The sequence below is a fragment of the Gorilla gorilla genome, chromosome 10, assembly GCF_029281585.2.
Source record: "Gorilla gorilla gorilla isolate KB3781 chromosome 10, NHGRI_mGorGor1-v2.1_pri, whole genome shotgun sequence".
Lineage (NCBI taxonomy): Eukaryota > Metazoa > Chordata > Mammalia > Primates > Hominidae > Gorilla > Gorilla gorilla.
The window spans coordinates 124949171-124977074 of record NC_073234.2 but is presented as its reverse complement, the minus strand read 5'-3'; the positions used below and the strand labels follow the sequence as shown (position 1 = coordinate 124977074).

The following is a 27904-nucleotide window of genomic DNA, read 5'->3' as shown; positions in this document are numbered from 1 at the left end:
GGTGTTGCAACCATGCCGACACGGGTTTTCCCGCCCCGCTCCTTCCGTTAAACCAATGGGAAACAAGTCCCTGGGAGTGTCCCGCCCTGGGGTGAGAACTGCGAACCAATAAAAATTGAAAACTGAGCGGTGGCGCGGCCAGCTGTGGGTGGAGTCACCCCGGGGACTGGACGGGAACCTGGCGGGGTCAGCTCCCGTCTAGCAGCCTGGCTCATGGCTGTGTGGGGCCTGGGGAGCCGTCTTGGCCTGCGCGGGTGCTTCGGCGCCGCCAGGCTCCTGTATCCCCGTTTCCAGAGCCGCGGCCCTCAGGGCGGGGAAGACGGGGACAGGTGAGTGGCTGGCGGGAAGGGTAACTCGAACACCTGCCGTGAATCGTGGTATCGTCGCCATGGGTACGTCACACCGCCGTGAGGTCACCGCGGCAACCGTCGGGTGACGTCTCCACGCTGTTCTGACGTCACCTTGGCAACGTGGGCCACGTGGGCGCCAGAGACCAGGTAGTCTTTGCCTAAGTCCCAATGAAGCCCCGCTATCATCGGGCAGGGCAGGGCATATCCCATGTGGGCCAGGAGGGCTCTCGACTCAGATTGTGACCAATCTCCAAAGCAGTTTATCCCCCAGGTCCCAGATACACCAGCACCTTCTAAAGATGGCTTTCCTCATATTCCTTGAAACTTGCACCCCAACCCAGACCTCAGAACCTCTAGAGTATCGTGGATTAATAATGGATTAATTTAGTTCACAGATCCAGGAAATTAACCTTCAAATGGGCTTGTAATGTCACATTTTAATTTTGAGCTATGTCCTTGAGTTGTTTACATTGTTATTTGAAAATGCCACTTTTTGAGCTGTATTTTGGCAATTCTTCATCTCTGAGTACACTCGAAGCCTCATAGTATGGAAGTGGCTCAGGTTTCTTTTCCTGCAAGAGGCCCTGAGTTGGAGTATAAGATAAGAATTCGGGTAGGATAGAGTTAAGAGTCCTAGCTACTTGGGAGGCTGAGGCAGAGGATCACTTGAGCCCAGAAGTTCAAGGCTGCAGTGAGCTATGATCATGCCACTGCACTGCATTCCAGCTTAGGCAACAGAGCAAGACCCTGTCTGTGAACAATATAATCATAGGCCAGATACGGTGGCTCACGCCTGTAATCACAACACTTTGGGAGTTTGAGGCAGGCGTATTGCTTGAGCTCAGGAGTTCAAAACCAGCCTGAGCAACATGGTGAAACCCGTCTCTACCAAAAAAAAAAAAAAAAAAATTAGCTGGGCGTGGTGGTATACACCCGTGCTCCCAGCTGCTCGGGAGGCTGAGGTGGGAGGATTGCTTGAGCCCGGGAGGCAGAGGTTGCAGTGAGCCTAGATCGTGCAACTGCATTTCAGCCTGGGTGACAGAGTGAGACCCCATCTCAAAATAATAATAATAATAATACTAATAATAAATAAATAAATAAATAAATAAATAATTTCGGTAGGATAGAAGTTATAGTTTGTGCTCTGGTCTAGGACAGTTTTGGGCATCCCACTCCTGCCTCTTCTTGGATGATCTAGGAAGGTGTCTCATCTGAGCCATAGTTTCCTCCTCAGTAAAATGAAGAGAATAGGTGGTGGCTACCTTTGGGGTTGTGGAAAGATTCCAGGATAATTCCAGAAGATAATGCCTGTAAACTAGTTGGCACAGTGCAGGGACAATAGCAAAGGATCAATCAAGTCCTTCAGCAAATATTTATTGAGCATCTTTGTTGAGCAAGGCATTACATCAGCTACTCTACACACTCTGTCATCCAGCTCTGGTCTTGCCCACAAAATGTTTGCTATTAGAAAGGATCTAGGGGAAAGAAATCAACAAGAGATAACCATCTAAGCAGTAAGGGGTAAGTGCTGCCTCTGAGGTTACAAGCAGCAAGCTGGGACCCTCTGAAGGAGCTGACCCTCTGTGTAAGCCATCCCCACTCACCCGATACTGATGTTTATTTCTCATTAGGCCACAGCCTTCCTCGAAGACACCCAGGATCCCCAAGATTTACACCAAAACGGGAGACAAAGGTAGGGTGGGGACAGGTGAAAAATGCAAAGAAATACTCATGGCATACACCATTTTAAAGTTCTTCCAAATTCTTTGCAGCCACTTTAAAGAATAATATACCAGGCGCGGTGGCTCATGCCTGTAATCCCGGCACTTTGGGAGGCCCTGTTGGGCTAATCACCTGAGGCCAGGAATTTGAGACTAGCCTGGCCAATGTGGTGAAACCCCATCTCTACTAAAAATACAAAAATTAGCTGAGTATGGTGGTCCATGCCTGTAACCCCAGCAGCTACTTGGGAGGCTGAGGCAGGAGAATTGCTTGAACTCGGGAGGCAGAGGTTGCAGTGAGCCAAGATCATGCCACTGCACTCCAGCCTGGGTGACAGAGCAAGACTCCATCTCAGAAAAAAAAAAAAAAGTCTCAGAAAAAAAAAAGTACGATATTTGACAGATCTCAAAATACATTACAAAAATGTAATGTGAAATGAAAAACACCCAAGAGATATTAAATGACAAAAGCCTGAATCTGTCTGGATAAGCATGTACACATATGTTGTGTTCAGGTATGTGTAGAATAGTCTGAAAGGTTACACCTGGGACTGTTCTGGGAGAGAGATTAAGTTGTGAGAGGGGAACAAACAGAAGGACTTTCACTATTTACATACTTTTATTCTATTTTATTATTTTTTATAATGAGTATATATTACTTTAATAGTTTTTAAAATGCTAGAACATGTTATATAGAAAAAAGTAAGATGCAGAAGAATGTGTTGCTATGATCCTTTTTTTTTTTTTTTTTTTTTTTTTTGATGCAGGGTTTTACTCTGTCACCCAGGCTGGAGTGCAGTGGCTCAGTCATGGCTCACAACAGCCTCCACCTTTCAGACTCAAACAATCCTCCCACCTCAGCCTTCTGAGTATCTGGGACAACAGGCACACATTGCCATGACTGGCTAATACTTTTTAATTTTTTCTGTAGAGATGAGGTCTTGCTGTGTTGCCCAGACTGGTCTTGAACTGCTAGGCTCAAGGTATCCTCCCAGCTCAGCCTCCCAAAATGCTGGGACTACAGGAGGCATGAGCTACCGCACCAAGCCAGTATACCATTTTTTGTAGTACAAAAACATGCAGACCACTAGTATGTATTGTTTTTTGGATATATACTTGTATAGTAAAAGTATGAAAGCATGTATGGGACATACTCAATGCCACTGAATGGTAAACTTAAGAAGGGTCAAAATGGTAAAATTTCTGTTATGTATCATCTGTTACCACAATTAAAAAGAAGGAAGAGGATGTTGGAAAGGACTTATTGTAGGCTTGGGCTTGTGTTGGGTGATTACAAGGAAGTGGGGCTTTGTTCTGGATTAAATCCTGTTAGGAAGCAGGGCTGTTTCTGTCACTGGGTATCTTTTTTTGTTTTTTGAGACAGGGTTTAGTTCTGTTGCAGGCTGGAGTGCAGTGGCACGATCTCAGCTCACTGCAACCTCCCGGGTTCAAGCAATTCTTATGCCTCAGCCTCGCGAACAGCTGGGACTACAGGCATGCACCACCATGCCCAACTAATTTTTTCTGTTTTTAGTAGAGACGGGGTTTTGCCATGTTGGCCAGGCTAGTCTCGAACTCCTGGTCTCAAGTGATCTGCCCACCACGGCCTCCCAAAGTCCTGGGATTACAGTGTGAGCCACTGCACCTGGCCTGTAATTGGGTATGTTAATAATTTGTTTCTAGAAGACAGAAGGGACAAAGAGGTGCTAACGCTGTAATGGATAAAGATGCAGCAGTCACTCACATTAGCTAGGGAAGGGGGAGGTTTGGTCATCTTTTGGAGTTTGGACACAGTCGTCTGTGCTCAGACGTTCTTCCGCAGTGGCCTTGTCTTGGTCTCGAACCGTCATAGTCATAGAGTGGCCTGTCTGACGGTTTTCTGTGAAATGGTTTGTGTTCAGCAGAACACCACAGTCTACCTGTGAGTGCCAGGCCGGCACCTGGCAACCCCAAAGCCTGCCTGATAGCGAAAGCCAGCTCCAAACTGTCAGGGGCAGTTTTCACTTTCTCAGAGGTTGGGGGAGAAAGGCAGGGACTGTGAGCTAGGCAGAGGCACAGAGGACTTTGACTTCATGTGAAATATAATGGTAATGTATATATGATATAAAATACAGAACATGTTGTATTTCTTTATCAGGATGGTTAGTATGTGGTTTTTAAGTTGAAAAGCACATCAGGAAAGAAGTGAGCATAGTGGCTGACCCTTGGGGAGTGGCAACTAAAAGGGGTTACATGGGGGTTTTCAGGGTGTTGCTCATGTTCTGTTTATGAAGCTAGGTGCTGATCAAGGAGGTATATTCAGTTAGTAGTAATTCACCAACTTGCACACTTACGATTTGAGCACTTTTCTGTGTATATGCTATATTTCAAGTTGAAAGTTCTTTAAGGGGTGGCACGGTGGCTCATGCCTGTAACCTCAGCACTTTGGGAGTCTGAGGCAGGTGAATCACTTGAGACCAGGAGTTCAAGACTAGCTTGGCCAACACGGGCGAAAACCCGTCTCTACTAAAAATACAAAAATTAGCCGGGCATGGTGGTACACGCTTGTAATCCCAGCTACTTGGGAGACTGAGGCACAAGAATCACTTGAACCTGGGAGGCGGAGGCTGCAGTAAGCCAAGATCACGCCGCTGTACTCCAGCCTGGATGACAGAGTGACTGTTCAAAAAAGAGAAAGTTCTTTAAAATCTTTTTAAGTTTAAAAAAAAAAAAACAGCATATCAGGAAAACAGAATCTTAATTTGGGTGGCTAAACATTTGTTTCCACAGGGTTTTCTAGTACCTTCACAGGAGAAAGGAGACCCAAAGATGACCAAGTGTTTGAAGCCGTGGGAACTACAGATGAATTAAGTTCAGCTATTGGGTAAGGGGGACAGGATTGGCCTTGAGGTTGCGTTTGAGTTGAGTATGAGTAAACGTAATGAATGTGAAGCTCTCACGCATGCTGGGCAGCAGCCTCGGAGGTTGTCAGCCCTTATTGAACTTTCCTCAGCCCTGAAGCACAGACTGGTCAGCTCCACAAGGCTGTGGGGCTGCAGACTCCTTTCCCTTCTGGCCCTGCCTGTGCCTGCGCTGGCCTCTAGCCCATGCCATGTGAAGCTGCCTCCCTCTCATCCCTCACTTTTCAGGTGAGCCTGTGTGTGCCACTGAGGTTAGTATACTGAGTGAAAGAGGTGAGTTAGTATAATGCACAGTACATCCAATGTGATTCCTTTTGTGAATGTTGTTTTTTACATAAGCCAAAGTTTAGAAGGTGGACTCAAGGATGGACCAGATCAGGATGGGCCAGGTCATGCTATGATCACAGACAACCCCAAAATCTCCTGACTTATGACACCAAAGATGGACTTGCTGTTCCCACTTCACGCCCATCACAGGGTGGATATTCTTTGGCTCCATGCGACCTTCATTCTGGGACACAGGCTGCTAATACAGCTGCTGCCTGGGGCAATTATCAGTCATTGTGGCAGAGGGAAAAGAGGTCATGGTGAAGCTCACAGTGGCTCCTGACGCTGCCAGGGGATTGCGCAGTGTCAGTGTTGTTGCCAATGAGGTTTACCCAAGATGTGATTATTGCTGATTGAAAACTTTTCCCACTACCCCACCATGATGACTTGAAATATAGTCAACATTGGCAGTTTTTGACAGTCTTTATGGAGACTAAACTTTGTTGGTAAATAAAAGTTGAAAAAAAAATGACTAGGTGCAGCGGCTCACATGTCTAATCCCAGCGCTTTGGGAGGCCGAGGTGGGAGAATCACTTGAGCTCAGGAGTTTGAGACCAGCCTAAGCAACATAGCAAGACTTCATCTCTACTAAAAAGAAAAATTAAAAAATTAGCCAGGCGTGGTGGTGCACACCTGTAGTCCCAGCTACTCAGAAAGCTGAGGCAGGAGGATCACTTGAGTCTGGGAGGTTGAGGCTGCAGTGAGCCACGATTGCGCCACTGCCCTCCAGTCTGGGCGACAGTACGACTCTGTCTCCAAAAGACAAACCTTTCTTGGGAGTGATGCCTTCCATTTATTCACATTTCAGCGGCCAGAGCCTGTCACGTGCACGTGCCTGACATCAGCGGGGTAGGAGGGGCAGCAAATATTTGCAAGCAGGAGCACAGTCTGCCCAGCATGCTCTACAGGCTGGTGACAGGGGGAGCAGCAACAGTCTCAAGTGCTGGATCCTGAAACCTGACCCCGGGGCCCTGGGGTTATAGGTGCGTGGGAGCCAGACAGACCCAGCTGCAAATTCAGCACCGCTGCTGATTGTCTCTGGGACGTCAGGTAAATCACGTGGCCTCTGTGAGCTTCAGTTTACGGTTCTGTCAAGTAGTCATCATGATAATTCCCATCTCACCGTGTTCTTGTGGGGCTTGAATGAGATGATTCCATGTTTCACCTTGAGGACAGTGCCTAGCACAAGTAAAAATAACGTTAGCTATTATCATTCTTCTTTTTTTTTTTTTTCAAGACGGAGTTTCGCTCTTGTTGCCCAGACTGGAGTGCAATGGCGTGATCTCGGCTCACTGCAACCTCTGCCTCCCGGGTTCAAGCGAGTCTCCTCATTATTACTATTCTTAACACTTACCTGTTCCTGGCTACCATTTCTCCATGGCGGGCCTGACTAGGTGAGATTTTCGGGACAGAGAATGGGAGGTATAGATAGTCAGCCAGCTGGGTAGAGAAGGCAAACAAACCCCTTGGTGTGTGTGGGAAGGGGTCCAGAAGAGGGCAGACACAAGACCAAGTGGGCAAAGGGAGAAAAGGCCAGTTCTCGCATCAGCTATTCTAATGAGCTCTAAAACACGAGCCATCGTCTCTCAGTTGAGGAGGAGCGGGAGGTCGGAGAAACCTCAGTTGTGGATTCTTCCTTGGTCAGATATTGACCAAGCATCTGCAGTGCGAGGCGCTGCTCAACAGAGAACCTCAGCCCTGCCTTCCTGAGCTGCAGAGTGCAGGGAGCAGAACCTCAGCTCCGCCTTCCTGAGCTACAGAGTGCAGGGAGCAGGCAGCACTCACTGGGCAGCTACGAGGGTGGGAGCAGGCTTGGGGCAAGTGCCCAGGGTGGGGCCTGCCACTGGCCTGGTCACAGGGCGTCCCTCGGCAAGCAAGTACTTCTGCATACCTCCTGTGAGGCAGGCATGGGGCATCCGCTATGATGGAGACAGACTGTGTCCCAGCCTACACAGCCCTCCCTTTGGTCCAGAGGGGAAGACACACCAGACGGGAATCACATACTGGTGTGTTTAGTTCTAACTGTAAGATGTGCCAGGAAGATGGGCTGGATATTCTCCACTGGCCCTTTCAAATCCCTTCTCTTCACCTTCTCTTTATGCATGGGAGGCTGACCTTATCACCTAGTGGCTGTGCCACCTCGATTCCTTGGTCTTCTGGCATTCAGGTGGGTCCAGCCAGTGGGAGGCACCAGTAGGTGATAGGAGAGTGAGTGCAGAGAGCTCATGAGTGTGTGTGACCCTGTTCCCCAGTGGTGCATGGCTCTGGTGGCAGCTGGGCTCCCTACCTAACTCCCTCCCTGCTGAGTGACTCCAGAATTCAGCTCCCTCCAGGGTGAGTTGTACCTTCCCCGACCCTTGCCCTTCAGGCTTCTGCATTTCCCTGGAACTCTGCCCATACCTCTGTGAATTGTCCCTTCCCAAAGCCCTCCTCCAGGAATCCCTGCAGCGCGCCACTGTCTCCTGCTGGGGCACTGACTGGTGCAGGAGGGAAGTGCAGGATTCTGAGGGAGGCAGAGCCAGGGTCCTGACCTGTGTCGGGGGCAGTTTGCTTTCTCTGCCTTATGAGGGAAGTCCTCCCCAGCCTTCAAAGTCTCCCCTCCAGCATCACCTCCTCCAGGAAGCCCTCCCTGCCTCTCTAGCCAAGGTCAGATTAGGCTTCTATTGCTCTTTCTTTCAGAGCGCTGATCTCAGTTTGCACCTTCACATTCAGGAGTATGTCTAATCTGATTACCTATCACACTCCTGAATATCACGCTCCTGAACATGAAGGTGTAAGCTTTGCCTGAAGTCCCAGAGACACTCAGCAGCGGTGCAGAATTTGCACCTGGGTCTGTCTGGTTCCCACTCATCTATCACCACAGGGCTGTGGGTCAGAGCTCAGGATCCAGCACTTGAGACTGTCACTGCTCACCCTGTCACCAACTTGCTGGAGAGAGCCTGGGTCAGCTTCTGTTCACCACTGACTCCTGGGCCTGGCCAGAGTAGCTGTTCAAAAGGAATTCTTGACTGGAAATAATGAGTATCCGAAAAGGCATTTCAAGAAACAAATACCACTGCCCCCCCCAAATGGAAGGCTATAACGTTCTTATTGTTAGCAAGAAAAATAACATGGCTATTATAGCTAAATTAACTAAATGGCCTGCCACCTGAGAATCTATTGTTTATGGCAAGACAGGGCCTAGGGACATTACATTACAGGCAAATTCTTTTTCCTTTTTCTTCATAGGTTTGCTCTGGAATTAGTCACAGAAAAGGGCCACACATTTGCCGAAGAGCTTCAGAAAGTGAGTAACACCATCTCACCCAAGCTGGGAATCTTCATCCCTGGTGGCCATCACGGGACTCAGCATCCAGCCACCAGTTCCTCTTTGTGTCACCTGGGGCTAGTCACTCTCCCTCTGTGAGCTCCATTTCTTCATCTGTAAAATGCGGACAGGCCAGGTATGGTGGCTCACACCTGCAATCTCAGCTACTTGGGAGACTGAGGCAGGAAGATCACTTGAGGCCAGGAGCCTGGGTAACATAATAAGACCCTGACTCTACAAAATATTTGAAAATTAGCCAGGCATAGTGGTGAATGCCTGTAGCCTTAGCTACTCAGGAAACTGAGGTAGGAGGATCTCTTGAGCCCAGGAGGTCAAGGCTGCAGTGAGCTGTGATCATGCCACTGCTCTCCTGCCTGGGCAAGAGATTGAGACCCTGTCTCAGGCCGAGCACCATGGTTCAATCAAGCCTGTAATCCCAGCACTTTGGGAGGCCAAGGTGGGAGCATCACTTCAAGCCAGGAGTTCGAGACCAGCCTGGGCAACTTAGGGAGACCCTGTCTCTACAAAAAAAAAAAATTAAAAATTAGCCAAGTATGGTGGCATGCACTCATAGTCCCAGCAACTTACAAGGCTGAGGTGGGAGAATCGCTTGAGTGTTAGAGGTTGAGGCTGCAGTGAGATGTGATTACACCACTGCACTCTAGCCTGGGCAACAGAGTGGGATCCTGTCTTTAAAAAAAAAAAAAAAAACCTCTGTCTCCAAAACAAACAATTGGAGACATATAATCTTCCTTCACAGGCGAGTGGGGAGGATTGTACTAAATGAGGGAATTTAAAATGCAACGGTTCTCAACCCAGGGCCATTCTGCCCCTCAGGGCCCGCTGAGCAATATCTGGAGACATTTTTGGTTGCCACATCTGGGTGTGGGGGGTGTTGCTGGCATGTAAATATCCTGCAATGCAGGGGACAGCCCCCGTCAACAAAGAATGACCCGGCCGTGAATGGCGATAGCACTGAGGCTGAGAAAGCCGGTGTGAAGTGCCTCGCTTGTGCCCGATGCAGAGGGAACCTGGGAAGCCTAGCTGCAGTGAGCCCTCAGCCCATGGGACTCACGCGTCACAGTGTCACTGTTCTGTTCCCTAAGAAGGAGGGGGCCTCTGACCCACGCAGAGAACTTCAAGCATGGAGACAGGGTCACCACCCCAGAACGCCCAGGGTGCCGCACTTTCCACCTCCACACAGACCCAGGTCCCCAGAAACCGCTCCCCGCAGGGTCAGCCCTTCCCACTTCCGTTCTGAAGCCCAGGCTGGAGCCTGCTCAGGCCCCTGGGAGCAGACGGGGTGGGGGAGTAGGTGGGGAGGCCACAGGCTGTGGCTGCAGGAGGACGGAAGCCTCAGCTGCCAGAACATTCTGTGTGGTGGAGGAAGGCTTTCAACCTCCTGAGGAGCCGCGGTAGCAGTGGTCATTTCTGTCTGCTGTACGCGTTGGGTCGCAGCTGTCACGTCACCTCCTCCAGGGCCTTCCCTGGCCACCTCATCTCCAGCTGGGTTAGGCACCGCTCCTGGATTTCCACATCCTCTAACCACAGGCATCACAAGGGGTGTTAACCTGTTCACCCATCCGCCTCCCACCCAGCCTTGGCACTGTGAGGGCGGGGACAGTGTCTGGTTCACCTGGGAGCCCCGCCTGGCCTGGTAGCTGCTCGCAGGGCCTGTGGATGAGGCCGGGCAGCAATGCCACTGCTCTCCTCATATCACCCATTTCACCCTCACAGACACCCGTGAGGTGGAAGTTAATGTCCACAGCTTATAGGGAGCCAAACTGAGCCTCAGAAAGGCTGACTTGCCCAGCCCCCACAGCCAGGCATCAGTAGAGCTGGAATCTGATTCCCAAACTGGTGCCATTTCTCCCCAGCCCTTGGGGTACACGCTGCACGTGGCCAACCAAGTGGGTGGTATTATCACTCCCGCTTTGACTGTGAAAGTGCAGAGACCCCAAGCAGGGAAGCAGCTTGCCCAAGGTCTGCTGGTCAGAAGCCCTGGGAAGGTTCCAGCCCAGTGCTGGATGGGCAGCCTCTGCTCTCACACACCATGGCCTGCTTCTTGAATGCTGTCACAGTGGCCATCTTAGGAGAGGTCAGAAGTCGCAGACCTTCACCCTCCTGGTAGCCCACCATCCAGCTTGAGTGGACCCTGGCTGGGCACAAAGTCAGAGGTGGTACTTGTGGTCTTCATATGCATGAGAGCTGTTGGACATTTGTCATGCAGGGGCCTGGAGTCCTGCAGCAGACCTTAACAGACCACTTCTGTTCCAAGCAAACCCACTCCCCACCTGAACAGAGCACAGGCCTCACCCAGCCAGGCTTCCTGCTCCCAGAATCCCCACACGCCTCGGCTGACTACATTCTCCAAGCTCCTTGTCCTTTAGAGTTTAGAAAGCACTGTCACATTTGACCTCTTGGCCCAACTGTTACAGGTTAGAAAACCAAAGCTGTCAAATGTTGAGAAAAGAAGAAAACCTCACAGGGCCTAAGTGCACAGGAGACGTGGACAGAGCCCAGACGGTTCCTCTTGACTGTCCCTGGGTGTGTGATGCGTGTCATCTGCTTAACCCAGCTGCTGCCCCCATGGGAGCCTTTTCCTCCCTCAGATTGCAAAAGAGCCACACCAGGTCCCCCTCAGCAGGGCTGGGTGTCCAACGAAGATGTTGTGCTGAAAGTTCAGTTTGCCTTCAAATGTCAGCAAATTCAAGGTCTGACAGCCTGTATTAGTCCGTTCTCGCACTGCTATAAAGAACTACCTGAGACCGGATAATTTATAAAGAAAAGAAGTTTAATCTGCACATGGTTTTGCGGGCTGTACAGGCTTCTGCTTCTGGGGAGGCCTCAGGAAACCTACAGTCATGGTGGAAGGCAAAGGGGAAGCAGGTACATCTTCACATGGCTGATAGGAGAGAGAGAGTGTGAAGAGGGAGGTGCTACACACTTTCAAACAACCACATCTCATGAGAACTCTATCACAAGACAGCACTAGGGGGCTGGTGCTAAACCATTCAAAACTACCCCAATGATCCAATCACCTCCCACCAGGCCCCACCTCCAACTCTGGGGATCACAATTTAACATGAGATTTGGATGGGGACACATTGCCAAACCATATCACAGCCCTTCATGAGCTAGCTGGCACAGGCTTTGCCGGTGTATTAGGTGGCACCTCTGCACATTGTCTCTGTCCAGCCCATCTCACATAGATCTTGACTGTCACTTTCTGTCGCCCCCCAGATCCAGTGCATATTGCAGGACGTCGGCTCAGCCCTGGCGACACCACGCTCCTCGGCCCGGGAGGCTCACTTAAGTAATTCTCAACCTCCTGTGGGTGTTCAGAGGGCCCTAGGGTCAGGGGACTCTCCTAGGGGTCACCATCTGGGATCCCAGGCCCCCAGGGACCCACGGGTGGGCCAGTTAGCCTTGCTCGTAGCTCCTGGGAGGGAAGGTACCTTCTGAGCCAGTGGAAGCAGTCTGCGGGACACCCAGGTGGAAGGGCGGCGGGGGTGGTTCCCGCCATGGTCTGGTGGGTGATGGCCTCATGGCAGTTCCCTCTGCTCCTTGGCTCCTCAGAGTATACCACGTTCGAGGCGGGGCCCATCCTGGAGCTGGAGCAGTGGATCGACAAGTACACCAGCCAGCTCCCACCGCTCACGGCCTTCATCCTGCCTGTAGGTACTGGGCAGGCTTAACCGGGGGCGGCTGCAGGCAGGTTCAGTGACGGACACACATGGGCTCTGAATAAATCCCTCTTTTCACAGTGACAGATGCTGTCCTCCAGTTCCCCAAGTCCCTCCAGGTCCTCATCGGTCCCTCCCAGCCCTGCCCACTCTGGAGCAGCGTGCCCGGTGGGTGTGCCGTGGCAGGGCTCCTGGAGGCAGAACACTGCCCGGTTTGGGGGGCAGGGCTGGACTTCAGAGGAGCTCCTGTCCGCAGTGGGCACACCTTTCCCACCCTGCTCAGGCAATGTCCCTTTCTCCTTTCAGTCGGGAGGCAAGATCAGCTCGGCGCTGCATTTCTGCCGGGCCGTGTGCCGCCGGGCCGAGAGACGGTAAGAGGGCTGGAGAGAGGGCGAGGGCCCAAGGGAGAGGGAGAGGAACAAGGGGGAGGGGAAGGGGGAGGGGGGAGGGAGAGGGAGAGGAGGACGGAGATGGGGAGAGGGAGAGGGGCCTCTGCACAGCGGGCAGGAGGCAGGTACAGCAGGGCCATCTCTGAGCCATCCAGCCACACATCAACAGACCTTGTCTGGGCCCCTCCACTGTGCCAGACGGGGACCAGGACAGACCAAGTCCCTGTCCTCAGAGCACCATGTTGTGGAGTGGAGACAGTGACATGTGACCAAATAGACTATCAGACAACACAATTGCACCTTGTTTGTGAGCCCTGTATTCTGAGAACAGCAGGAAGTTATTGCTGGGTTCTCAGCCTCAGCCATCTTGGGGACAGGGGTAGACATGAAAGGACCCTGCTGGCTGCTGGATGCATAAGGCTCCTGAAAGGCCTGCATGGCTGTGGGGAGCCCAGGTGGATGCTGTCAGCAGCCTAGCCACCACCCCCTCCAAAGCTACTGACAGCCTTTTCAAGGAATCTTTAGAAGAAAATGAGCAAAGTCTCTATCTACACCACTCAGAGACCAGGCTGCCAGCCAGCTTTACAGAGAAGAGAAAGCAAGCCCTACTTTGATCCAATGGACTGGCACTTTACGTTCATAATTTCATTTACTCCTTGTTGATAGCCCTGGGAGAGAGGTGGTGGTGGCCTCTGTTTTACAGGAGTCAGGAAGCTGTGGCTCAGAGAAATGACACCATGGCCATGGTCCCCCACATGGTTGATAGCAGAATCCAGATTGGAGTCCACGTCTGTCTGGGCCAAGCCTGAGCTCTTCCACGGTCCCACACCACTAAGGTTTTGTTCTTTATGAAAGGCTCTCGGGCCCAGATAGCTCCTTACAGATCCCAGGTAACAGAACAAGCCTTGGCTTCAAAAGAAAAAACTGTCATTTGTACAAAGCCATCCATCAGCAGTGCTCATAATAGCAAGAAACTGGAAACAACCCAAAGGCCCCAAAAACAGGCATGGCGGAGCAGCTGATAGGTCCTCCATGCAGCACAGAGTTACGCAGCCATGGCAGTGGCAAGGTGCAGATTGTCCTGAGGTGGGGACACATACCTGGGGCACCTCGAGTGAGGAAGCTCCTCACTGAGCATGCGGTGCCCACTAGAGACAGCCTGGAGCTCTGTGACAGGCCTGGGCGCACACCCTGCTGGGCCACTAGCCAGGTGCATGGCTTTGGGTGGGGATGAGAACCCTGAGGCTGGGCTTTGGGTAGCTGGCTTGCCAACAAGGGGTATGCCACAGGGTGATACCTGGGAAAGGCTCGGCAAGGGCCCGCCACCACACTGGTGCCCAGCAGATGGCCGTCCAGTGTCTAATGTATCTGCAAATAGACTGGCATGGACCCCAGGAATCCAGAATCCTACGGAATCAGGAGCTTGGTCTGCCTGGGTCTTTTTCTCCCCTGTGAAGTTGTTCTAAGTCATGATGTACAAGGGGCTTAGAGTTTAGCCCATTGGGAATTAAGGGTCAGGCCCCCACTTCCTTTGAAGGCTAGAAGCAGACCACCCCAACTTCACCCCACCCAGACCCAGGTCCAGTGGTACAAAAGCTAGCTGGCTGGGGTGTGGTGTAGGCCAGGCGGCTCCCTGAACTCACCGGCCATCCTTGATCCCTCCTTGGCCAGGCCCTCCTGCGATGTGCCGGTGGAAAGGGGGCCGATGGCCTGTTTAAACCCACCTGTGATGGATTTGTCATCTCCAGTGCTGGCCGAGCTTGTGCAGTTTCAGGTTGAGCAGGATGTGAAATGCTGCTCAAGGTTTAGGCCCCAGGTCAGAGCCTGTTGAGCCCCATAATGTCACGTGACTCAGTGTCTCCTCCCTTTCTAGTGTGGTGCCTCTTGTCCAGATGGGAGAGACCGATGTGAACGTGGCCAAGTTCTTAAACAGGTACTCGCGTGGAACCTGGGAGTCCCTCTCTGAAAGCCGAGGCTCATCTGTGGGAAGTAGCAGCAGTGCAGCGGTCCGGGAAGCAGTGTGGGGCAGCATTCCCGCACCCCCTCCTTCATTCCCTTAGTGTTTATGAACGTCTGCTCTGTGCCAGGCACCACGCTGGGCACAGGGGAGGCAGTGGTGAACAAGGTGGGCCCTGTGCCTGTCCCGATAAGATTTAGATCTTATTGGGAGAGGCTGCTGTAAAAACCAGGAAGAAAAACCTAAGTGCAAAGTGGCATTGCGGGGGCAAAGGGCGTTCTTAGAGGCTGGGTGCTCAGGGAAGGCCTCTCGGTGGTGACTGACCAGGGAGCCAGGCTTCAGGCCCTCTCTCAGCCAGTTTCCTGTCCCCGAGAGGGCCTGGGACAGCATGAACCAACAAGAGAGCCGGGCCAAGCTGCGCTCAGGGGACCCCATGCAGGCCCCAGTGAGCCAGGCTAGCCCAGGGAGGGCTTCCTCTGCCTCGCGGCCGGCCCATGAGGCTGGAGCCACACCTGGCCCAAAGCCTGCTCTGCTGGTTCCTGCCCCAGCCCTGGCTTCTGTGGCATCAGTGTGGGCAAGGCCAGAGCCTGGGGGCAGGTAGAGAGCTGGGGGAGCAGGTCTGCACCCCAGGAGCTGTCCTGGGTGTCTAGAAAGTGACCTCAGGCCCTTGACTGTGGCCACTCCTCCCAGAGACATGGTGCTTTGACGGGTCCTGAGCAGCTCCTTTCCTTCTGGGAGGGGAGTTTCGCCGGGAGTGAGGAGCAGGTCTACTTCACCTTCAAAGCAGCAACCCTGCGGTCCCATAGCATTGCACGGGACAGGCCATTTCATCTCCTCAGTGAGGCTTCACAGAGCTAACAAGCAACAGGCACACCACTGCCCTCCAGGAGCATGCAGCCCAGGGGTAAAATACCCTGAACAACCTCCCCTTCGCTCTTCCTGAGAGCCAGCTGTGGGGCCCAGGGGGCCTGAGTCAGGGGAGGACTCAGGAGGATGTGGTGTGGAGCTGGCCTCTGAGGGCAAGACTGGGGCAGAGAGAGAGGGAGGAACGTGGTGCCTCATGCTGGAAGTGAAACAGCAAAAGGTGCGGACAGCAGAAGGCAGAAGAGCTGACAGCGTAAGCGCCTTGTGGGGCCCGTGGCGTCGTCCTCTAGTTCCCTCCACTGCTGCCCCTGCAGAAGGCCTCATGCACAGATGACCATTGCTGTTGGTTCAAAGGAGGAGGCGGGAAAGGGGCTGGGCTCTGGTCTCTAGAGTGCTCCAGCCTGTGCTTCTCACCCAGTACCTTTGGCGATGTTTGGAGGCATTACTAGTTGTCACACTGGGTGCAGGGGTGCCACTGGGCACCTGGTGGGTGGACACCAGAGGTGCTGTCAGCATCCTACACTGCACAGGATGCACAGAACAGCCCCAAACACACAGAATGATCCAGAATGTCAGTAGGGCCTAGTCCAGCAGTGTCAGCATCAGCCAGGGCAGGAACTAGACCTGCAGAGCCCCGGGCCCGGCCCAGCCCTCCTGAGTCAGAATCTGCACGTTGCTGAGATTCCCCGGTGATGCCTGTGCACACTGTAGTTTGGGAAACACCCAAACTGATCATGCACCTGAGCCCTGATCACTCAAAGGTGCAAAAACCGGCTCAGAGAGGAGTCCAAAGTCATCTGCCCCATGGGGTAGGGCCGGGGCAATGGCCTCATCCTGCAGGAATGGCCCCAGCCTTGACACTGGAGTAGAGTCCTTGGCATTCACAGCAGCTGGCCTCGTGTGCCATCCATCAAGTGCAAGATGGCTGGGCCCCCGCCCTCCCTGCACAATGTGCCCAGAGCGTGTCATTTATATCTTCTCCTTGTAGGCGGATATGGGAAGACCCAGTTAGCGTTGATCTCTCATTTCAAACCATTCTGTTTGCTTCTCTCTCTCTGCCCCTCCAGACTCAGTGACTATCTCTTTACGCTAGCCAGATATGCAGCCATGAAGGAGGGGAATCAAGAGAAAATATACAAGAAAAATGACCCATCGGCCGAGTCTGAGGCACTCTGAAATCACAGAAAGTGGGAGCTTGGAGGATCCCTCCATGGCGATGGCCGTGGAGAGAGGAGCTTGCCCTTCTGGGGTCCTGGTTCCTGAAGAGCTCACCCAGAGAGGCTCAAAGCAGCCTTTTGTCCCAGCTCAGCTTTGATCTACACCTCTTGCCACCTTCCTCAAGGGACTGTGACCCTTTGGGGATTCTGTCCCTGACCCTGCTTCCCCAAGCTCTCCTGGGTCTTGGAGGGATGTGGGAATGAATTGGCATTGCAGGAAAGACAGGTAAAGTGATTGCTGCAATGAGAAGGAGCTGTGCGGAAAAGGAATAAAAGTGGGAAAGGCTGGAGCCGTGTGTGTGTGTGTGTGTGTGTGTGTGTGTGTGTGTGCCCTCCCACTGCCAGCTCAGGTTGTTCACAGATTTGGAATGGGACCAGAGGCCCTTGAAAATGTAATTGCGATTTACCTGTGCCAAAGGGGCTTTAAATGTCACATTTGTAAAGGGGAAGGTGGACAGGATTTGGAAGTTCAGTCACCTCTGAGCCACCCATCACCGCCAAAGTGTGGGGGAAGGATAGCTGCAGATTGACAGGCGAGGCTGAGAAACTCCTGGCTTAGATTGAAGTGTGTGTGATAGGGGTGCAGCTTAGAGGACCCCCTCTGAAAGGGATGGAGGTGCTGGTGAGAACAGCACTACCACTTGAAGGTGAACTTTCCCTGTCTGGTTGGACTGAGTCAAGGGTCTGCGGTGCAGCATCTTCAGCTTGAGAAAATGAGGTTGTCAGTTTCCAGCAAGGTTGACATCCACCAGACTGATTTCTCCGATGTTGCACTTGGCTGGCTTATGCCTCTGAGATCCGTGCCACGGCTGTATTTATTTCAGTTGTCACTGCTGCTCCCTCCTGCTATGAAACGACACTGCCAGTGCCAGCAGTGTCCTTGGGAAAGGCAAAATTTATGAAGGGCAGAAGAGGCAGCCCCAAGAACCTAAAGACTGCAGGCTGCTAATTGCAAGAAATGACTGTGGAAGGGCAGGCTCTTGTCGAGTTTCAGGGCTGAAATGCCTGGCGAACTCCATTCAGCCATCACATCTTGACTGAGTGGCTGCTTAGCATGGGCCACCGCGCTAGGCTCGGGACAGCTGGTCTTTCCGGCCATCTTTCTTGCTGGCAAGTCAGCAAACATTACCTTCTCAGTCACGTGCATATTTTTGCCTTCATTCTTACCACCTTGCCTGCAAAGTTTGCAGGAGGACCAGGTATATTCACTTGTGTCTTCTGGGTCCTTTCATTGCTGACAGGCTGTGATGGCCCTCTTGAGCCTTGGGCAGGGTGGGTGAGGTGCAGATGACCAGGAGTGTGTGAATGCCTTCCAGGAGGTGGCTTTGTTCTGTGCCTCCCTGCCCCCATAGTCACTACCAGGTCTGGTACGGAGTCGGTGCTCAGTGTTTGCAAAACAGAGCTGAAAACGGACTTTGGGAGGCCGAGGCAGGCAGATCACCTGAGGTCAGGAGTTTGAGAGCAGCCTGGTCAACATGGCAAAACCCCATTTCTGCTAAAAAAAAAAAAAAAAAAAAAAAATTAGCTGGGCATGGTGGCAGGTGCCTGTAATCCCAGCTATTCAGGAGGCTGAGGCAGGAGAATCACTTGAACCTAGGAGGCAGAGGCTGCAGTGAGCCAAGATTGTGACACGACACTCCAGCCTGGGTGATAGAGTGAGACTCCGTCACAAAAAAAAAAACAAAAAAACAACAAAAACCTGAAAACGCAATCACTAAGGCTCGGTCAGGGAGTATGTTCAAAGAGCTTGCAGCGAATCACTCAATTCTGTCTACACCTCAAAATCTCAAAATTTTCCTGGAAAATATATATATATATATATAAAATAACACAGCAGCCCTGCATGCCTAGCCATGGGAAAGCACAGCCTCCAAAGGATAAGGAAAGCTCTTTGAGTAAATACAACATCCTAAAGTGACAATCTTTGAAACAAGGCCGTTCACCCGTTGCCAAGTCCTGTCCTTCCAGGACCGGGTGTCACAGGCTGGATGTTAACAGTCGCGTTCTCAGACCCCCGCCTCTGTATCTGTCTCCCGGTTCACCAGCAAACACTTCTCTGAGAAACCACCTAGGTGCAGGGCAGATGCCACCACTCAACAGGTGTTTCTCTCCTGTGCTACCAACCTGGGAAAAATGGAGAAAGCTTGCTTTGGGGGCTGGAAGGATGGGGTGTTTAAAACATTTGCTCTTCTGCAGTGCCTTTCAAAGCTCTGTCAAGAGCCTGAGGCAAAAGAAAAGATGTGTACCCCTCTGTACACTGAGCAAATGTCCTCCCATATTTTGAACCAGGTGGGAAAAGTTAATAAAAGCCCTACAGTCAGGAAACGTGACTGCGAAGCCCCCGCTGCCCCAGTGTTGCACACCACTGGCAACTCTCAGAAACAATCAGTCCCATCACACGGGAACACGGGGTTTTGAAACAAACAGCAGCCTGTTTTTATTTAAAGTCGTGATCCCTTGCTTATTGTAGATTTTTTTCATAATTTGATTTTGGAAAATATTGCACACAAATACTACTCGATCCCTGCGTTTGTGGGCACTTCCTTACATTTTGCACCCATGAAAATGCCTCCTCCACCTCCAGGTCAGGCTCCCTGGAATGGGGTGTTTAGTGTCATTTCCAGAGACAAGCTGGCAGTTGGCTGTTCCGTCAGAGCCCACAGTCACAGTGACACCAGCCCGCACTGTGGAAGGGCTTGCTATGTGCAGTGCCCTCAGCCAAGTGTTCCACAGACATTATCTCATTTGAACCCCATAGCAGCCCTGGAAGGAGGCATTGGGTGGGGAACCGAGTTGTCCTGGGGAGTCAGTGCCAAGATGTGGGCCCCGGACACGGCCTCATCACTCACAGCCCCGTGCTCCTCAGCTCCCACCCACTGCCGCTTGACAGTCATTTTAATCACTACCTGGGCTGTGGCGAACAATGCCAGGCTCTGATAGATCCTGCTGTCTCATTTCTCAACCTAGTTTCCCTTAACTAATATTTCATGGCTATTGTTAATGTGCGTTTTTCATCGAGTAATTTCCACAGCCCGAACTTGTAACACATCCCAATGACAAACGTCCCCAGTTCGGAAGCCCCAGTCAGCGGCAATGTCACCCTTGCTGCTGCCTCGACACCTTCCGACAGCCCATTCAGTTTTATGATTGCCCCGTCCCAGTGATCACTACTGAACCTTTAAGAATCCAGATGCATTTCAAGTTTAATTGAATAAAATTCTTTGTATAATAAATTCTGCATGAATGCTACATAAATCAGTGCCTGGAAGGATTTGTGGCTCATCCCTCCCCTCTGGCGGGGCCTGAGAATCTTCTGGCAATACTGACACAAGCTGGAATAAATGCATCTTTGCAGTCAGTCCAGCTAGGGGAAGGCGGCACAGTTTTAACTTGCCTTGGCGTATTGCTTTTCTTCTCTCAGAGTCCCCCTGGAAGATAGTGCTAAAGTCCAACAGAGGCAGGGACAGGCAGATTGCGGAGACCTAGAAACTTTGGGGACATCCCTCATGTTCTCCCATTCCACAGAATCAGAAACTTCTCAAGCTGTGGTTTGTCACCTTTGGAATGCACACACACATATTCACAAGTTTGCATCCAGTCATAGAAAGTCCATGGAACCTCCCGGTAAGAATCCCTTTTCTAAGAGAACCCATGCGACCCTCTTCCGGAGCTAAGTCAGGATTCCCAAGGCTGCCTTCAGCAGCCTGTTTCAGGGTCAGATAGCCCCAGCCTGGAAGGGTGAGAAGATGCACTTGGGGCTGGCTGGGAGAGGCTGCTGGGTGACCTTTGATGCTTGTAGGGTTGTGGGGTGCAGGGAAGGACTGTCAAACAGCTGGCTTGGGCACTGGCCCCAGGCAGGCTCAGGTTCAAGGCCAGCTTTGTCACCTCCTGCCTTGGTGACTGGGCAAGTCATTCCATCTGTCTCAGTCTTGCTCCTCCACCTATAGAATTGGAATCATAACATCCACCCCATGGGTCACTGGGATTGTTTAATGAGGTAATACTTAAAAGAGTAATATTGCCCTCTGGCAAATATTAGCTCCTGTTATTACAGTTGTTTGCTATTACTACTACTATTTGAATTCAGATTCCATCTTTGTCACTTCCAGCATCTCCTTAAGCAAATGGTTTAACCACTCAAAGCCTCTTTATCTTTTATAATAGGATAATAATACCAATTTCCAAGAGTTCAGAAATAAGTCCACAGGCCCTAGACATGATAGCAGCTCCAAAAAATAGCTATTGTTGTTCAATCATATTTGACCCTTTTCAAAGCACGTTCTAAAAGCTCATCCCCAGGTGACGCTGAGGACAGCATGGCAGCACCTCTGGTCCCTCAGGCTTGCCGAGTGGGTGGGGGAGACAGGTGGCCTCCAGAGGTGGCCAGGCACAATCAGATGAGAAGGTGGGGATGTGGCTCCAGGAACACAGGGCCAAAGTGAAAGTGAGAGTGAATTGCAGGACAATGAGAGCTGAACACGGTCTCAGACATCATTGCTCCCATTTTATAAATGAGGAAACTGAGGCCTGGATAGGAGAACTATTTTTTTTTTTTTTTTGAGATGGAGTCTCACCCTGTCACCCAGGCTGGAGTGCAATGGCATGATCTCAGCTCACTGCAACCTCCACCTCCCGGGTTCAAGCGATTCTCCTGCCTCAGCCTCCTGAGTAGCTGGGATTACAGGCCCATGCTACCATGCCCAGATAATTTTTTGTATCTTTAGTAGAGACGGGGTTTCACCATGTTGGCCAGGCTGGCCTCAAACTCCTGACCTCAGGTGATCTGCCCGCCTCGGCCTCTCAAAGTGCTGGGATTACAGGTGTGAGCCACTGCGCCCGGCCTTTTTTTTTTTTTTTTTTTGAGACCGAGTCTCGCTCTGTCACCCAGGCTGGAGTGCGATGGCATGATCTCGGCTCAACTGCAACCTCCACCTCCTGGGTTCAAGTGATTCTCCGGCCTCAGCCTCCTGAGTAGCTGGGATTATAGGCATGCATCACGATGCCTGGCTAATTTTTTTTTGTATTTTTAGTGGAGACAAGGTTTCGCCATGTTAGCCAGGCTGGTCTCGAACTCCCGACCTCAAGTGATCCACCTGCCTTGGCCTCCCAAAGTGCTGAGATTATAGGCGTGAGCCACCTTGCCCAGCAGAGAGGAGAACTTAATAAGTAAATCTTAATAAGGACCACACATAGAGCACTGATTATGTCCAGGCATCTTGCTAAGAACCTTACATTCAATAGTTCATTTAATTATGTCAAGAGCTCATGAAGGTGGAACTATTAATATTATCACCCCCAACTTACAGATGAGGAAACTGAGGCCCAGAAGGTGGAACTATTAATATTATCACCCCCAACTTACAGATGAGGAAACTGAGGCCCAGAGAGGAGATAGGAGTTTCTCAAGGTCAGACAGCTCTAGGAGGCAGAACCAGGCTTTAAATCAGGGCTCTGTGCCTCAAAGCACCATGACAGGCATTTCCTCAACACCTAGCTCTATGCTCAATTGTACTACAATGCCAGGGTGTTCATGTCTTTCTAGTTCTCAGAACCCTACAAGGTACATACAATTATCCTCCCCATTTCACAGGTGAGGAAACGGGGGCTCAAAGGGTGAAGTCACTTGCTCAAAGTCACACAGTGTCCACGGGGGTGACACTGGGTATAATGATATTGTCAACAGTTGACACTTACTAAGCTCTCCTTACCACCAGAGCTTTTTAAACCATCTCAGCATAGCTAACCTTGGAGAGCACCTTCCTTGCATGCTTGGCATGTATTCCCCATAACAACCTCACCAAGTGGATGTTAGTACCTTTGCGTCATAGACTCAGAAACCGATGCACAGGGAGACGGCACCTTGGCTGGTGTCACGCAGAGAGGAAGAAGTCCAACTTGGATTTGAACTCGGATCTGCCTGTCTCCAGCATGCTCCCTGTGGGCAGCAGCAAAGCCAAGACAAGGACCCTGCTCTTCAGGTCCCCGTGGGGTGGCCGCCCTGGCACAGTTGGCAGTGAGGGCGTGACTGGCAATCAAGTGGGTCAGGGCTTCTTCTCCAGGGAAGTGAAGGGACTACCGAAAACCTGGAAGAGGCTGGGTGCGGTGGCTGTTGCCTGTAATCCTGACATGTCGGGAGGCCAAAGCGGGAGGATCACTTGAGGACAGGAGTTTGAGATCAGCCTGGGCAACACAGTGAGACCCTGTTTCTTTAAAAAAAAAAAAAAAAAAGCCCAGGATTGATGTGCGCACCTGTAGTCAGTCCCAGCTACTTGAGACTGAGGTGAAAAGATCGCTTGAGCCCAGGAGCTTGAGTCCGAGTGAGCTGTGATCATGCCCCTGCACTCCAGACTGGGCAACAAAGCGAGACCCTGTCTCAAAAACAAACCCCCAGGAGGAACTTAGTTGCCACAACTACAAGTGTCCTCTCCGAGGAAGGGTAAGAAGCAAATGCCAATTCAAGGCAGCACGGGGCAAAGGCACCCTGGAGAACGGAGTGCATAAGTAGCATGAAGGTGTCTAACTGACTCAGGACCGGAGCGGGGGGCAAGATGACCTCTTCCCCCCGCCCCTCACTGCCGAAATGCCTCCCAGTGCAAGCTCCCAAGGCACCGGTCCTTCGGCCCTCATCATTGGCCATCTGCAGTGCCGATGGCCCTCACTGGTCAGCAGGTGCCTTTATTTACAATCACCTTGGAAGGGTCAAGCAGACATATGTTGCTAAGGGTCGTTTATTCTTGTTTATAAAATTTATGGCTTCACCTCGATTACACACTGTCAAAACAGAAAGGATTGGGCCCAAAGTCTCTTGCCGCATGACTGCCTCAGACGTGCGTACATCTGTTAACTCTGTGGGAGCTGTAGAGGGAAATAAGGTTCACTATAACTCAAAAGCTTGCTACCCTGCCACAAGGTGTGAGCATCAGGCCTTGAGAAAAGACATCCAGGCGTGCACAGGGAGAGGGAGGAGGTAAGGTCTGCAAGTGGGCATGCCAGGTGGCCTCAGAACCCTGCCCTGGCCTGGCCAGGGACTCTCTCAAGGTGCTTTGACTGGGGAGTGGAAGAGAGAGAACTGTATTTCTGTGGCCCTCGGGGGTCCAGCTGCAGGATCCCAGCAGCTGGAAAGAGTTCTGAGCCTATGGCTTTCCACCTGCTGACTTCAGCGGGGAGAGAGAAATGTTGACTCTCTCTCATGGTTGCGGGGAGTGGAGGTCGGTATGAACTTTCAGGAGGGCAATTTGGCAATATGCACGAAAGTCCTAGAGATGTGTGTACCTTACGTTCCTGCAACTCTGTGTCTGAGAATTTTTGTGAAGGAAATAGACACATTGGTGGAGCTGCAAGAGTTTTTTTTTTTTTTGGCTTTTTTGTTTTTGTTTTTTCAGTGCAGGAAATAAGTCACACTGGTGAAACTGCAAGGGTTTTTTGTTTTTGTTTTTGTTTTTTCCAGTGCAGAAAAGTGCTGCTCATTACAGTGAAAAATTGGAAGACAATGTCCATCAATAGGGAGCTGGATAATTAAATAAGTAAAATATTAACAATAAGGGACTGTAAGAAATACCATAAAGCCACTGAAAATGATGGTGTCTACATATTTACTTCTATGAAAGGGCATTCACTATTATTAAGTGAAAAAAGAAACCTAAATTGCAAAATGTTACATATAGAATGACCCAAATCCTAAAAAGAAACATACATGTGTTTATATACCATAGACAAATGCATGTGTTACTAATATGTATCTCTCAGTGGTGGGAAGATGGGTGGTTTTAATGTTCATTTTCATTTTGTCTGGATTTTCTAATTTTTCTACAATGAATTTGGGCTGGATTTGACAAAAGGCTTACTGTGTAATACACATGAATGAAAGGAAACTGACAAGTGGTTTCTCTGCCTGTAAATAAATCATCTACCTCCCGTGGGATGGCTGGAGACTAGAGAGAAGCTTCTTAGAGGGTGATACTCCCTGATACATTCCAGCCCCCTCATGTGGGGAGGGTACCCTCCAGTAGCCAAAGCCATCAGGGCCCCCCGAAGTCTGGAAGCCTGGAGAATGTGCACCGTGTTCCCTGTCGGAGGCAGCTGGCTGTGCAGAGTCCAGCCTGCATGTAGAAGCCTGGCTTCCATTCTAGGGCAACAGAGGTTGGAAGAAAAATTAACCTGCCTCCACTGAGCTGCCCCTGGGGGATCGCTGCGCCAGCTTTTCCCCACTATGTTGAGATGTTGGCATCTCTCTTCCTTCTCTGTTGGTTGCCCCATCTTTATCTTGTACAGGGGTTGAGAGTAGACAGAGAACTTTCATGTTTGTGATCTCATAGAGATTTTCATCCTGGATTATCACCCTAACTCTTCCTGGATAAGTGGCACCCCCATAGGTAGTGTGATGAGCCCAGTGTGCCAGTTAGCAAGTGGCAAACCCACCTCAATCCCAGCCTCTGGTGTCAAAATCCAGTTTCCTTTCTCTTCTGTTCTGCTGAGAGCAGGGAAGGATTTATCCTAGGGGTGGGAAAGAGACACCAATTCCAAGTGATTGCCTGGCAGGCTGTGCTGGGTCCAGATTCAACAGGGAGGGGTTTGGGAATCCATTACTAATCTCTGCCATGGCCTCTGGGAGAGGCAGCGGGGCGAGTGGCCTCTATTTGACATTTCTGATTCCTAGGGCAGAGCCCTCACACATCTCAAAGGTGTGGGGACTTCAGAGGCACCTATGGTCTCCAGGCTGCTTGAGAGTGGTCAGGCTGTCCCTCTCAACCAGCCGCCAAAGCAAAAGCAGCTCTCCCAACCCCACCGCTCCCCAAGAAAACTAGCTAGCAGGAAGGGGATTTCTCAGAGCTTTCAGGCGACCCATCAGGGTCATTGATCTCTGAGAACCAAATACTTATAAATCTGACTAATTAATTAGCCCTGACGAGCTCACCACCATAACTCTGAATTTGTAATTACATTTCACATTAAAGCACGAAAAGTTAAGACTAAAGCCAGTGAGAAATGGCGTGACATCCCGCACCCCCACTCCATCCCCAGTCTAGGGACTGCAGCTCCGGAAACCACCTCCTTTTGATTGTGTTGTTCCCTGGGGTGCTGTTCCCAGCTGTGTGACAAACCAGTTCCAGCTCCCCTCCCCTGAAGTGGCTGCAAATATTTTGTACAGGGGACATTTTTGGGTTTAGAGTTTAAGGTGCCCTGCAGCCAAAGACCACCAAGAACACACCTGTAGTCGAACAAAGTCAGATTTATTGTCTTGTTGCAATAAGGGAGCACACGCACCGTGGGGAACCTGGGGTGCCTCAGGAAGAGGGTCTGTGCAAGGACTTATTATAGGGTTTTGGCGTGTGTTGGGGTTTGGGGGAGGGTTCAAGGAAGCGTGGCTTTGCTGTGGGTTGGCTGCTGTCAGGGAGCAGGGCTATTTCTGTGATTGGGTATTTTAATAAATCTTACCTACAAGGAGGGAGGAATGAACGTGGCTAAAACTATAACTGAATACACCAGAGGGTCAGGCAGGCATAGCCCCCAGCCTCGAGGAGCGGGCATCGGCTTGGGTGCCCCACCGTGCGTGCATGCAAGCGTGTGCGTGTGTGCGTGTGTGTGTGCGCGTACGCGCACATGCACCCAGGACGTGATCGAGTTATCAGGATGGAACTCGATGATGCCTGCATGGCCAGCACTGCATGTATGAGCTTGTTTGATCTCAGCAACCAGGGAAGAGTGATCATCCCCATTTTGCAGGCTCGGAAAGACGAAGTGACTTGCTCCAGGTCGTGATGAGAAAGTGGCTGAGGCTAGATTCGAATTCTAGTCTAGTTCTGGAATCTGAATCCTGATCACTGCCCTGGGGCCAGTGTGGGCAGGATGCCTCTTGTGGATATTTGCTGTTTGGGGACCCACCATCCAATTGCTTCAATTTCTTTTTGAGGATTTACTTCTTCCCATGGGATACAATCTCCATGGGGCTCTTCATCTGTCTCATTTTCAACACACCAGAAATTATCTTATTGGTTTCTCCTTTGGTGTCTGTCTCTCTCAAAATACTCTGAATCCGGCTGGGTGCGGTGTCTCACACCTGTAATCCCAGCAGTTTGGGAGGCTGAGGCAGGAGGATCGCTTGAGCCCAGGAGTTCAACACCAGCCTGAGCAACATTGCAAAACTCTGTCTTTACAAAAAATACAAAAATTAGCCAGGCGTGGTGGCGTGCACCTGTAGTCCCAGCCACTCGGGAGGCTGAGGTGGGAGGATCACCTGAGCCCAGGAGGCAGAAGTTGCAGTGAGCTGAGATCGTGCCACATTGCCAGCTTGGGCAACAGAATGAGACTCAGTCTCAAGAACAACAAAATGAGATTGAATCCCAGTGCCTAGAACAGGCTGTGCACACAGCAGGTGCCCAAAAATATTTATTGAAATGAATATGAAAGAATGAATGAGATCAGTGCCTTGCCCAGTCTACTTCAATCCCTGAATTTTCTCTGAATTTCCCTAAAGACCCCTGCATGCACTGAGCGAGGATGGGTTACTGGCTGGAGCTGGTTCATTCACGCCCACAGCATCCTAAAGAGACCCAGCTTCAGGCTGTACTGCACAGGTCCCCTGAACTGCCCTGGCTCCCGTTCTGCTTGTGGCCTGGGCTTCCAGCCCTCAATACTGCCCAATACATTTCTTTTCTAAGTGAGGCAGAGCTGGCTTCTGTTGCCCTGGCTGATAAAGACCGCTTCTGATGGTGGTTTGGTGCAGGTGGGCAGTTTCTAGCCATCCAGCTTTTGAGTTTGAACACTCGCTGGGATGAGCCACCCAGCCTATTCACCAGGGGCCCCTGTGATAGCAAACCAGGAGGGAGACAGGAACTCTGGCCCCTGCTGCAGAGGCACTGGCGCATTCACCATCACTGTTAAGATGTTTGAGACACTCCACACACCACCTAATGGAACCTGTTCCCAGATGCAGCCAAGGAGCCATGTTTGGAGTGGGCACTGATTCTGTCCCGCTTGCAACTCTGTCTTAGCTGGTAGGGAGACAGGCTGCAGCCTGTTGGGACATGAATGATAAGCTAAGGAAGTCGTGGAGTCCCTGAAATTCCTCTGGCCTCCCTCTACCCGGTGAGCTTCCAAAGTGCAGGGTAGATCGGCCCTTTACTCAGCACACCCTGAAATCCAGCTCTGCCTTTCAGCTCTGTGCCTGGAGGGCAGCTGCTGCTCTG

General features: G+C 51.2%; 1 protein-coding gene and 1 non-coding gene across 3 annotated transcripts; both read left to right on the top strand.

The window, feature by feature from the left end:
- The first annotated feature begins 37 nt into the window (after positions 1–37).
- On the top strand, positions 38–19973 carry MMAB (metabolism of cobalamin associated B). Of its 2 annotated transcripts, XM_031016680.3 has the most exons (9): positions 38–329; positions 1982–2043; positions 4841–4934; positions 8527–8584; positions 11849–11921; positions 12185–12282; positions 12598–12662; positions 14554–14613; positions 16569–19973. In XM_031016680.3, exons 1-9 carry the CDS (start codon positions 214–216, stop codon positions 16675–16677), a joined length of 735 nt encoding a protein of 244 aa, XP_030872540.1. In that variant the 5' UTR covers positions 38–213; the 3' UTR covers positions 16678–19973. The 2 variants fall into 2 exon arrangements, with proteins under 2 accessions (XP_030872540.1, XP_055214970.1); XM_055358995.2 differs by having other exon boundaries at positions 155–329; positions 14554–16653.
- On the top strand, positions 5591–5731 carry LOC115930390 (U4 spliceosomal RNA). Its single transcript, XR_004067016.1, has one exon. It is a non-coding gene; the product is annotated as a U4 spliceosomal RNA (small nuclear RNA).
- Positions 19974–27904: the final 7931 nt, after the last annotated feature.